This window comes from Panthera tigris, chromosome B2 (assembly GCF_018350195.1).
Source record: "Panthera tigris isolate Pti1 chromosome B2, P.tigris_Pti1_mat1.1, whole genome shotgun sequence".
NCBI lineage: Eukaryota > Metazoa > Chordata > Mammalia > Carnivora > Felidae > Panthera > Panthera tigris.
This window is the reverse complement of record NC_056664.1, coordinates 35020814-35033746: the sequence shown is the minus strand read 5'-3', so window position 1 is coordinate 35033746 and position 12933 is coordinate 35020814. Positions and strand designations below refer to the sequence as shown.

General features: G+C 41.4%; 1 protein-coding gene and 1 long non-coding RNA gene across 2 annotated transcripts; one reads left to right on the top strand and one right to left on the bottom strand.

Moving 5' to 3' along the window:
• Positions 1-526: 526 nt before the first annotated feature.
• Positions 527-7482, bottom strand: SRSF3 (serine and arginine rich splicing factor 3). The gene is made up of 6 exons (XM_007085255.3): positions 7365-7482; positions 5607-5814; positions 4217-4351; positions 1966-2004; positions 1642-1728; positions 527-1485 (listed from the first exon to the last, which is right to left on the bottom strand). The coding sequence occupies exons 2-6, from the start codon at positions 5810-5812 to the stop codon at positions 1458-1460; spliced, it is 495 nt and encodes a 164-aa protein (XP_007085317.1). The 5' UTR covers positions 5813-5814; positions 7365-7482; the 3' UTR covers positions 527-1457.
• Positions 7483-7523: 41 nt separating this feature from the next.
• Positions 7524-12209, top strand: LOC122238615. Its single transcript, XR_006217612.1, has 3 exons — positions 7524-8230; positions 8341-8429; positions 12007-12209. It is a non-coding gene; the product is annotated as an uncharacterized LOC122238615 (long non-coding RNA).
• The last annotated feature ends 724 nt before the right edge of the window (positions 12210-12933 follow it).

Genomic DNA, 12933 nt, shown 5'->3' with positions numbered 1-12933 from the left:
CATATTCCAAAACTATCTTTAAGTAGCACATTTAAGGAAACTAAGCCACAAGGTAGTTGCATTATGATTTAATCTAATCGCACAAAAATTTGAAATTACAACTCCTCTGGGTTTCTAAGAGGAAGGTTATGCATGCCTCCATATTCAATTCTGCACCGTTACATTTGAACCATATAGTGAAATTTACATCATAATGGATCAATTTAGAATTTCCATGCAACACCTCTAATTATATAAAATGGAAGCAATTTTTAAAGCTTTGTGGAAGGTCTCATGCTAATGATAAAGCCTTTTCTATGGGCCACTTTGGGTTATAATGTACCAGGTTGCTATACTTTAAGATGTTGGTCACGGAGTATCACGCTCTTTGAACTGGCTCCTACTCCTAAAAAATGGTTAAGTACGATCACTTAGGTGACACCAAGAATTCCCTTCAGCCTCAATTGTGTTTAAGATTTGTGTAACCAACAGATTTCCATGGGACAAGAAGAACTATGGTAATAGTGGGTTCGACTATTACACAATTATGCTAATATTTTATTAATTCAAAAGCACTTTACAAGAAAATATAAGTATGGCTTCCAATAGGAATGTTATACCTGGACTTGATACCAAGCTCACAGATTTTAGTTTTGCAAGGAAAAACAGGCTTTCAGGTTAAACAACAATTTGTAACCAAAACTTTAATCCCAAGGATTCTCACAAACATATTACAAATGACAGCATGAAAAAAAATCTTGCACAGTAACTCAAAGTTCAGCTCTACAATGTACCCTTAAACTGGCAGGACACTGGTATTTTGAATAGTTTCAAATTTCCAAAGAGAGAATGTTACATAGAGCTGTGTGTTCATACACAGCAATCCTGTTAAAATGAACTTATGACCTAAAGCAAAAGTAAACTTTCTTGAAACTTCCAATTCTACACCAACTGGACCACCTCTGCCCAGTACGAAGACAACTAGGATTCATTTTATTTTAAACCTCTAACCTAGTTTAATAGTGCAGCTTAATTTTTAGCTGCTGACTTGGGTTCACAGCAGCTTTTAAAGACTGTTCAATTACAGCTGCATGCACACTATCTCAGCTATGGAAAAACTGTTCAATTTTTGCCAGTTTTGTCTTCATAATATGAAATGTCAAGCTTTAACTGGGCAGGAGCTAATAGGTTTATTATCAGTCTATGTAAGACTAAACTTCAAAGCAAATTCAATTTTGCTTAAGGGAACATTGTAAAGTAACAACTCTTAATATTACATGCCTCATATGATCCATTCAAATCATAGAGAATTACATCTTTATGTGTCACTGTTCCAAGAGACAAACAAATGTGAACAGCTAAAACATCTTAAAAATGCACCAAGCTTATGAAGTCTCAAACAAAACTTGAATTTTCTGTACATACTCCTGTCAAATGAAGTTATTTCCTGTACACCACTCCTCTTGCAAACTGGTCTTCTATTTCCTTTCATTTGACCTAGATCGGCTAAAAGACAGAAAACCAAAAGTTACATACATAACTCAGTGACATAACCAGGGAATAAAGTTTTTATGGGAAAAATAAAAATCAAAACAGCCTAAGAAGATCACCTTCTCTTTTTAACAAGTTATTTATAAATGATCAAGTCATCAAAAATCTTACCTACGAGACCTAGAAAAGGATCGGGACGGCTTGTGATTTCTCTCCCGAGACAGTGATCTCTCTCTCCTCCTATCTCTAGAAAGGGACCTAAAACCAGAGGAAAAAGAAAAATAGGGCCATTCAGAATTATGCACAACAAATATCCTAAGTCGTCTTCAAAAACTAAAAGCTGGTTCACTCGTGCAACTTATTAACACTGGCTCTATATGCTACTTTTTCATTACTAAAGCCAGTCTTTTACCATTAACCACATCATTTGGAACATAGCTCAGGAACAGCAGAAACATGACTTTCTGAAAGTGGCCAAAAAAGGTAGTTATTTACCTGCTCCGGCTGCGGGAGAAGCTTCTCCGTCTTGGAGATCTAAAAGCAGAAACAGGAAAATTAGGCTAATTGTCAATTAGTATTTATGGCGTGAGGCATTTCCCAACTTTTCAATTTCACTGTTGGGCCCAGTGAATGTGCCGAAGAACTGGCACCCATCGTCCAAAAACAAAACAAAACCGAAAAAACAAAACCAAAAACAAAACCAAAAACAAAACAAAAAAAAAAACCAAAACAGAAAAAAAAACAGAAAAGAAAAAAAGGCACAGAAGGATTAAGGAACCAAAAGCTCAAGTGAAAAGCAGGTATTCCAACCATGGATTCACTTTAACAAAGAATGCTTCACAGCAGATCTGTCCAATGCAAAACTTCATGTCAAACTAACTTCACTACCCAAACACCACACCAAAATATAGTCCCACAAGTAGTTCCAAAAACAGTACCATAAACCAGTATTTGGAACCCATGCAAACCTGTAAGTCCATGACAAGACTTAGGTACCAGGTGGATAGTGTAATTTTGTGAAAACGCGCTAGGTGTAAATACTGATGCCATTAAGTGCTACATTAGAACTGCATTTGTGATCGTCACATTAAAGAGTGTGTTTAGGCTTATAAAAATTACCTTAGCTTGGCCCACTTTACCCCCAAAATTTAAAATTTGAAAACTGTTAGTAAAACCATTTAAAGGTGATAGGATTCAACAAATTTTTGCTAGAAAAGAAAGCTAAATCTGTTAGGAGTTATTAAAATTTTTAGTTTGGCATCTCACACATGCAAATAAGTTTCACCTGAAGGTCTAGTTACATTATGAGTTCCCTATCACCCTTAAAAGTTTTATTCAAGCAATATATATGTACGTTACCATTCAATTATGCACAGCCAGCCTTTGATCCAGAAAAAAGAATTACTTTAAGCCGCTTACTCCTTATTTTAACCAGCAGTAAACTGTATAAGCAGGAAAAACTTACTAGTTTTGGGTTTCAACAAGCTAGAAATGGTGAGGTGAGGCTGCCGGACTGACGGCCAGGAAGAATTTGCTGAAAAGGTTTTGCCAGATGTTGCGTTGGATTTAGTTGGTTGGCGAAGGGGGTGTTGTGGATTTTTCCTGCTTTTTTGTTAGCCGAAGGCTGCTGCTGTAGTTGTTGTGAAGACATTTGGTAAATAAACAGCTGAGCTGATTGGCCAGGAATGTGTGGGCGGTCGAGGTGGCTGCTGCCGATTTGGTTAAGGTTGGAGAGAAGGCTGAGAGAAAACAGCATGCTCGGGAACCAAAGGGCGGTGCAACCTGACGACTGGCCATGCCTGGGTCATGTGAAACGACACCAGCCAAGCTGAATGGGGCGCGCTGGTCACATGACGCTGAAAGGGCTAGTTGACTGGCTAATGCAGACTCAGAGGGTGGTGAGAAGAGACATGATGGTGACTCTGTAACGGGGTTCATTTTTATTAATAGATGGACCAAAAAGCACAAAAAAAAAATGAAAAACAAGCCATCAGTACAACCATCTATTTAGCTAACAAATACTCTTTATTATGATGGGCAACAGTGTGTTGTTTTGTTTTTCAAAATAGCAAAAGGGGCAAGATTTTGAACTCCTATCTCCTAGAAGGACTTCACTCACCTGTAAGAGGTAAATTAAGTCCTATAGAAACTATTTTGGAGGAGATGTGGAGTTAGCATCCAGACAATACTGCCTGGTCCAAGAATGATGCCATTTTCAATTATAAAAAAACTGAAATCTCTCCTATTTGGTTTTGAAGAACAGATGACTGGGATTACTTTTTTAGCCCCCTTTATCGGTCAGTGACTTAAGTTAGTTTCAGAATGATTTCTACTTTACCAGTTTTAACATTACAACAGCTGCCTGTTTGATAAATACTACAATCGTGCTAATAGAAAACACATTTTTGTGAAGAGCTAGAGTTGAATGTAATGTTTGTCATTATGGAGTCAAGAAATGGAAAAAGGCCTAAATTGAAGTATAAGGGAAGACTTGGAAAGATGCAACTAGAAGATGAACTAGAAGATAGATCCAAGATAGAAGTTACTGACTACCAACATGAACAGTGACCTAGAGACAAAAGCCAACACTCAGCACAACTCACATACCCCAAACTACACCCAGCAAATGTTTCATAAAAACCTCCGATTCTTCAAAGTTTAAAACCCACCAACAAACTTTGAGAGAAATACCTGCTCCTATTAGCTACTCCGTTACACCAATACCTCTAAACACGCTCTCAAGTACCTGCGACGAGGTGGAGGACTCCTTCTCCGATAATCATCTCGAGGGCGACGACCCCAAGAAGGAGGTGGGCCACGATTTCTACTTCTCTTTTCACCATTCGAGAGTTCCACTCTTACTCGGCAGCCACATAGTGTTCTAAGGAAAGAAACATTACTAAATTTAAAAGAGCAAAGCCGTGTATACTAAAGCAAAAAGAAAGCACTCCTACTTAGCCTTTTCTGTAAACTACACACCTGAAACATCTGTAGAATCCTTAATAGCAAAACAAGTTTTTCTAATAAAGAAAACCAACTTCCTTATGCTTTAATGCCTTGTTAGAGCCAGTCTAAATCATTGGGCTCAATGTTAATTTGTTAAGTTACAAGTGTGAAAACCTTGGATTCTTCCTCAAAGAACCAGTTCATCTGTACATCCTGCTGGGACTTCAAGCTCCCAGAACTTGTTTACTGATCTTGATGTTACTAGATTGTTGGTCTTTCTCTTCCCCAGATAACCCCAATTCTCCATGCCAACAGCAGTGAACAAAAGCATTTTGGCCATTTTACATCACCATCTCCCCTCAATCATCACACAATAGCTGACCCGTTAGGAAACTGAAGCTGAGGAAAGTCGGAAAAAAGTTATCCTACACCTCTTGTTTCACATCTGTTCAGAGAAACCACCTTTATTGGGCCAGCGATTAAGAGGTGGGAACCTGGAAAAATGTGTTTCTACCATCTGCTTGGATAAATGACCTTCTCTGCAGCTTTACAGCCAACCCTCAGATCCCCTAACTTTTGGATCTTAAAGATTAACCATTTCCCCTGGTTTCCTGAAATCCAATGGTTTTCCAACAAGCAGGAAGGAGAGAAGGGCAGCACCTGGTCATTCTTAAAACTCAGGTGTTACTTACCAGCCATTAATGGGACACTAAACACACAAAACACAGCTACATATTCCACACTTCGTAAGTATTTCAAACACATAAAAGATAATGGTACAATAAAGCCCATGCAACCATTATCCAACTATGAGAATTATCGGATTGTGGCCATTCTTACTTGAAAAGATCTGATTTCACAATTGTTTCAGAAACAATTCAAAGGTGACACCACAAGTGACAACTTTGTGGAAGGTTTAGATTAAGATGCTTCAACCACATTTTGGATGCAAACATCCACCCACCAAGAATCGACCATTAAACATTTTCTTCAATGGCCACTTGAGTAAAAAGTTACTTCCTATTGATCTTCAGTAAAACTTTTTCTTTGCAGAAGAGGCGTATGTTAAGTCTCCAGTAACATTAACTTCAGACAGCCAAGAAGCTATCTAAAAGTCACATAACCTAGGAATTTTAAACATTAAAAAACACAAGCAACATATTTGTCATCAGCATTAGTCATTAAATTACCTCCCATCTAGCTCTCGAACAGCATCAGCTGCATCTCGGGGATCTTCAAATTCAACAAAAGCAAAGCCGGGAGGGTTTCTAGCAACCCACACACTTCGGAGTGGTCCATAATAGCCAAAAGCTCGTTCCAATTCAGTCTTGTTACCATTGTTTCCAAGATTACCTACATAAACTTTACAGTCCAGTGGACAGGAATCACGATGCATTTCTGTAATTAAAAAAAAATTACCCGAAATGTTAATCATTTACCCAATAAACCTACACAGTGAAAAAAGATCCTTAGAAAAGAATGCTGAAACACTAAAAAACAAACAATTACTACCCTTGAAGCACCCATTTCTCTTTAATCTGTACCTCTAACTACCAGGAAGCCAGCACAAAATGCATTAAGAAGAAAAATGCCTCCTGGAAAAATTGGTGGGGGAGTGGAAAGCACTGAAGAAGCATTTACAATCTGGGCAGTTAGTAACTTTACCAATTATTATAACTAACATCAAAGATAAAGCACTTAAGGTAGAGTAACTTGTGCAGAACCGAATCCTAGAGACGTAATAACCAAACCTAAATAACCGAAGGGATACTACTGTGTCTTCGTGTAATTAAAACCTTAACCAGTTTCATTCCTAAAGTGTTAGGAATCCAGACACAAGCGCACATATTCCAATTCTATGTATATAAAATATCCAACAGGTAAACGCAGAGACAGATTCATGGTTAACAGAGGCTGGGTGAGAGGGCAGAGGGAATGAGACCAGCTGCTTAATGGGAATAGGTCTCCTTAGGAGGTAACAAAAATGTTTTGGAACTAGACAGATATGACAGTTGCACAGCACTGAGAATGTACTAAATACTACTTAACCGCACACTTTAAAACGAAGCTTATGTTAATTTCAGGGGGGATTTGTTAGTGCAAAAATTTACTGCACTTTGGGGGCTTATATTTGCTAGAACTTCAGTACAAGTCACTTCCAAAACGAATCTAACCAACTTGTAGGACAGATTCAATTGCAAAGAGTAATGAACCCAATAACTCAGCTTAAGGGCTTCTCATAAACACCACGTTCTGCTCACTCTGGGCTTATCCAATTAAAAAAACTAGTCCAGACACATCCTATTTGCATGACCCCACCCTGTACCCAGGAGTCTTGAGACCAAACCATTGCTGGAGATTTTTTTTTAACTTCGCTGTGAGCAGTTTCAGGAGTTAAGTATCAAAGGTAAGCTGCTGCAAGTACAGTGTGGCTCAAGGAAGACCGATCAGTTTAAAAAAAAAAAAAAAAAAAAGTGGTAAGACTGTAAAAAGTCAAATTAAGATGAAAATACAGGTGACTACACAAATCACGTAACATGGATTGAAAGGTCCAGCCTTGATTAGTGACTGTGGAAAAAAATCCTGAGCTTCCGAAGAAAACGTGGGGGTGGGGAAAAAAGGCGCCATAAATTGAAAGGCCGCGGCCCGGAGTACAATTCGGTTAGCGGCCCCCTATCCCGCCTCAACTTTCGGGTTATCCCACTTCTCAGTTCACCACCACCACCTCTCCCCCACTCCCCCGGATAGGGGAAGATTATAAACACCTCCACTTCGAGACCGAGGTACATTCTCTGATGGGCCAGGAGCCCCCGCCACCGCCCCATGCTGAACGTCACAAAATGGCGGCGGCGTCTCTTTGTCTCAACCTGGCGCCATTGGGCCTGGCCCCACCGCGGTCCTGTTAAGTGCCATTTCCCACTGCACTCCTTTAATCGCTGGTCTCTTACCGAAATCTTGGGTTACAAAGCAGACGCTCAAAACCACACACCCTCGGATGGGTCTTCCCGCTTCCCGCTCCCCTCCGGCCCGGCTCCCGCAGATGCTCTCGCTGACCTGGCGTCCACGAAATGGCGGACCACCGCCTTCTCCTCGCCCTTATTTATACGCCATGCTGAAGTCACATGATTGGACGGGCTCGCCCAATGAGAGGCGGAGGAGGCTGTGACGTAGCGGCCATCAACTCAACGAGAATCGCGGTTGCTGGGAGCGCGCTCTGGCGGTGCCGCTTGGCCCGTGGAGACGTACGCTGCCGCGCTCCAGTCGCCTTAGGCCTGGGGCTTCCTCGGGTGTTTCCGGGTGGCCGACCTCCAAGTTACCCTCGATCCCCTCTCCCTCATCTCCAGATACACTAGGGTTTCATAACACCACTGCTGTTACTCCCAAACGCTGATAGAGCCGTTTGCCCCAAATAAGATTTAGATCGTAAACTTATTACTTAATCCACGAGAACGGTTAGACTGGAACTAAAGCATCGTGTTTACAGACGAGCTTCAGAGTTGCTCCCAAGGTCACTGAGCTGTGGGTGACAAAACTGCCACCAGATCGTGCCCGCCCGCGTCTCACACTACGGAAAAGCCCGATCCTGGAAAGTCGGCCCAACTCTGGCTGGTTTCCCGCCTCTCACCCAAACTGCAGGATTTGGCAGAGAAGGGTGGCGTCATCATCCCGGACTCTTGAAAGGTTTAATAGAAACTCAAACGCAAATGAGACCGGCCAGGCCATCTGGACGCTCACCTTTACCAAATAACAGTAAAAAGAAATTTCTGAAAAGAATTAGTTTAAATTTCGGGCCCCCAAACAAATGCCAGAAAGGGTATGTCTGGCCTCTCTCCGGGAAAAGCCTGCCTGCGTATTGACGACTTGGGGGTGGGGCTGGGGTTCTTGGACCACTCACACCTTCCTCTGTTTTCCACTTCCTCTTAGGAAAACAGAGCCTCAAGAATAATTCACTACTGGGAGAGAAATACCGCAATCGTGCTCGAAAAATCGCTAACCCCTCCCTCTCTGGAACAGTGAGTCAAGCTACGAAGTTTGTCTGGTGTCGTGAAACCTACGCCCCTACTTCCCCCCCGCCCCCTTCAGTGCTGTCTGACTTATTGTTAAAATTTAAATTTGCTTTCAAGAAAAAGAAAACTAATACCTTGTATTTTCAGTCACAAAAATGAAAAAGATATGCCAGTATTTACTTATCACTCCCGGATATTTTCTTTTGAACCCTTATCTCGTGGCTCTAAAAGGTTGGGGGTGGGGGGTGGAATGCAAAGATTTAATCGCTCTGAGCCTTAGTTTTCTCGTTGTAGAATAGGAATTTCATACTGCAGGGAAAGAGGAGGGACAGGAACTACAGTCGAAGAGCCAGGACCTGTGCTGGCCTTACCTGGGGTGTTTCCCAGGTGAAGGGGGATTCTAGCATACCCTTTCTCTTTCTCTTCTTGCTTTTCTTCCCTTCTCTAAATATTTCTCTCTTCTGGCTCACTTCTGTTGTCTCGATTTGATCCCCTCCTCTGGGTAAGCTTTTCTCCTGGTTTGAATTTTATTTTCTTCTGCCAAAGCAAAGGCTTTGAAGTGAGACAGTCCTGGATCTGGACTATCAAAGTCCCACTACTACATACTGCTAAAGTGTCTTGAAAAGAATCCCCAGGGCGCCTGGGTGGCTCAGTTGATTGAGCGTCTGACTTGCACTTGGGTCATGATCTCCTAATTCCGTGGGTTTGAGCCCTATGTCTGGCTCTGTGCTGACAGCTCAGAGCCTGGAGCCTGTTTCAGATTCTGTGTCTCCTCTCTCTGCCCCTCTCCTCGTGCTCTGTCTCTGTCTCTCAAAAATAAATAAATGTAAAAAAAACAAAAAGAAAACCACAAAAAACCAACAAAGAATCTCTTACCCTGTCTCAGGATTATTTCCTTCTGTAAAATGGGATAATAATACCAGCCTTTCAGGGTTGTTATGTGCTGTCTCCTCTCACAGGAACTTCAGCTTTTGTCTGTGGTGGTCACTCCTGCATTCCTAGGGCCTAGGAACAAATCTGGCACACAGCACATAAACATATTTAATTATTTAATTACTTAGACGAAAGTACGAAAATCACCTGACAATCTCTATTCAAAAAAATGCTGACTCTTCAAAGAATATCCTATCCATTCCCACCATTTTTCCTGTCTTTGGGTTTGTGAGTGTAATGCTAGTCTAGCATGCATCTTTCAATGGAGCACTCTTAATCCCTCCAGCTGTATTCCAGAATACATTTTGAACCTCCTTTGGCCATCCATACACACTTTCCACCTTCTGGTAACTGCAGCCAAGTGAATGATCCATTTAAATTATGGATTATTTTTAATGTTGCTTTAAATATATTCAATCATCGGGGCGCCTGGGTGGCTCAGTCGGTTAAGCGTCTGACTTCAGCTCAGGTCACGATCTCACAATCCGTGAGTTCGAGCCCCGCGTCGGGCTCTGGGCCGATGGCTCAGAGCCTGGAGCCTGCTTCCGATTCTGTGTCTTCCTCTCTCTCTCTGCCCCTCCCCCGTTCATGCTCTGTCTCTCTCTGTCTCAAAAATAAATAAAACGTTAAAAAAAAAAATAAAAAAAATAAAATATAAATATATTCAATCATCAACCACTCTTGTCCAGATTCTAGAACCACATGAAGCTGTCAGAGGGACATGTCAATATTTGTTGGTAGGGACAAGGAATGGAGATCATACGTTGTAGTAAACATCCCTTGATTTCATTTGGGGAACTACCTTCCTCGTGGTAGACCATGGCATTGATTCAGGTGTGGTTGGGTTCATGAAAGCATTCTAGTTCTTAGCACCCCCTCGCTACACCAATTAGTTCAGGAATGGATGAGTAATACAATCAGACCAGTCAACTGCTAATTCTAGTCCTGCTGTTAGGCCAACCAGAGATGTGCTCATTTCCTCTGACTAGTGGCTTACCTGAGCCAGGGAAGCCATCCTCTTTCTAGAGGGAAGAGGCAGCCCTTAGAGGATCCAACCTACAGGGAGGGAGAGAGCTGAGAGATGGGAAATAAAGAGCCCTGGAACTCTAGTTAAAGAAGCCCTGAACCCAGTTCTATTTTTGGAATTCCCTAGTAGCATACATTCCTAATACTTCACCAAATTTGCCTAAGCCACTTGAGTTAGGTTTTTTGTTTTTTGTTTTTTGTTTTTTTTCCTGACATTTGCAAACAGAAATACTCCAGGGGGACTGGGTGGCTCAGTTGGTTAAGCATCCAACTTCAGCTCAGGTCATGATCTCACGGTTTGAGTTCCAGCCCATCATCTGGCTCTGTGCTGACGGCTCAGGCCCTGGAGCCTGCTTCAGATTCTGTCCTCTCTCTCTGCCCCTCCCCAGCTTGTGCTCTGTGGGGCTCAAACTCACAAGCCACGAGATCATGACCTGAGCTGAAGCTGGTCACTTAACCGACTGAGGCACCCAGGCACCCCTAAAGTATTAATTCTTATACATATATATTCATGCCTGGCCATAAGTAATATTTTTTCCTTAAAAAAAAAGTACTTAGTGAATAGTTAATGGGTGCATTTGAGAATCAGAAGAAAACTCAGGGCCATGGTTCTCAATTTGAGGTACTGAGAAAGTTGGTGTTAGAGTAATTTTTGTGTTTGGAGTTTTTCTTTTTTAAAAAATTTTTTTTTACCATTTATTTTTGAGAGACAGAGCAAGTATCTGTCTGTCTCTCTCTAAAAAAAAAAAAACAAAAAAAAAAAAACGAAAAAAAGAAAAATTCCCAGCCGACTTCAGCTCAGGTCATGATCTCGCAGTCCATGAGTTTGAGCCCCACATCAGGCTCTGTGCTGACAGTTCAGAGCCTGGAGCCTGCTTCAGATTCTATGTCCCCCCTCTCCCCCACTCATGCTCTGTCTTGCTCTGTCTCTCAAAAATAAATGTTAAAAAATTAAAAAAAAAAAGAAAAACTCCAAACACAAAAATTACTCTAACATCGACTTTCTCAGTACCTCAAATTGAGAACCATGGCCCTGAGTTTTCTTCTGATTCCCAAAGGCACCCATTAACTATTCACTAAGTACTTTTTTTTTAAGGAAAAAATATTACTTATGGGCAGGCACGAATATATATGTATAAGAATTAATACTTTAGGGGCACCTGGGTGCCTCAGTCGGTTAAGTGACCAGCTTCAGCTCAGGTCATGATCTCGTGGCTTGTGAGTTTGAGCCCCACATTGGGTTCTGCACCGGTGGTGCACAGCCTGCTTGGGATTCCCCCCCACCCCCCCCTCTTTCCCTCTCTCTCTCTCTGTCCCTTCCCCACTTGTGCTTCCCCACTTGAGTCTACCAACATAAATAAACTTTAAAAAAAAAAAAGAATTGACACTTAAAATATTGTGATTGACTTCAAGTATCCAAAGGAAAATCTAATAAGAGCCTGGGCTATAGCAATAGTTCATTAACTACTTGGCTCAGTGACTGTGTTGGCAGCAAGCAGATGGCACATTCAACAAAGAGTTAACTGAAGACGTAATTATTTACAGAGGCTTGGGCAGGGCTAAGGAGGGGGGAGGGGATGGTTAGAGGTGGAATAACTAACTGGACTAATCTCTCTTCCCACAGTCCCATCTTACAGTGGTGCCTTCCGTTGCCCAAAGCCTCTGGGAAACCTGAGGACAAGAGAGCTGAGTGATGCAAGCTTAGAATCAGCCTCACAGCAACAGAATAGGGCAGAGAAGACCAGAAAACTGATTCAGGGCTGTGTTATCCAATAAAGCAGCCACTGGACAAACACAACTATTTGAGTCCAAAAAAAAATTTTTTTAAGCAGGAAGTCTATGTTGTTGTTGTCTTTTTAATGTTTATTTATTTTTGAGAGAGAGAGAGAGAGAGAGGGAGAGAGACACAGAATCCAAAACAGGCTCCAGGCTCTGAACTGTCAGCACAGAGCCCCACGTAGGGCTCCAACTCATGAGCCGTGAGCTCATGACCTGAGGTGAAGCCCAATGCTTAACTGACTGAGCTACCCAGGCGCCCCTATTTGAGTCCAAATTAACATGTGTTGTAAATGTAAAATACATGTTGGATTCCCAACACTTAGTATATTTTTTTTGTATATATTTTTATATTTATTTTAAATTAAATTTAAATTTATTTTACTATATGTTAATTTACATCTAAATTAACATATGGTGCAACAATGATTTCAGGAGTATATTCCTTGATGCCCCTTACCCATTTAGCCCATCCCCCCTCCCACAACCCCTCCAGTAACTCTGTTCTCCGTGTATAAGAGTTTCTTATGTTTTGTCCCCCTCCCTGTTTTTATATTATTTTTGCTTCCCTTCCCCTATGTTCATCTGTTCTGTGTCTTAAAGTCCTCATATGAGTGAAGTCATATGATATTTGTCTTTCTCTGACTAATTTCGTGTAACATAATACCCTCTAGTTCCATTCGTGTAGTTGCAAATGGCAAGATTTCATTCTTTTTCTTTCTTTTTTTAAATCTTTATTTATTTTTGAGAAAGAGAGAGTGCAAGCTGGAGAGGA

Excerpts from the sequence above, each read along its gene's own strand:
- SRSF3 (XM_007085255.3), bottom strand. The coding sequence starts at position 5,812 with ATGCATCGTGATTCCTGTCCACTGGACTGTAAAGTTTATGTAGGTAAT. Across the intron at positions 4,352-5,606 it reads GTTCGAGAGCTAGATGGGAG|AACACTATGTGGCTGCCGAG; the intron begins GTAATTTAATGA and ends TTCTTTCCTTAG. Across the intron at positions 2,005-4,216 it reads AGTCCTCCACCTCGTCGCAG|ATCTCCAAGACGGAGAAGCT; the intron begins GTACTTGAGAGC and ends TTCTGCTTTTAG.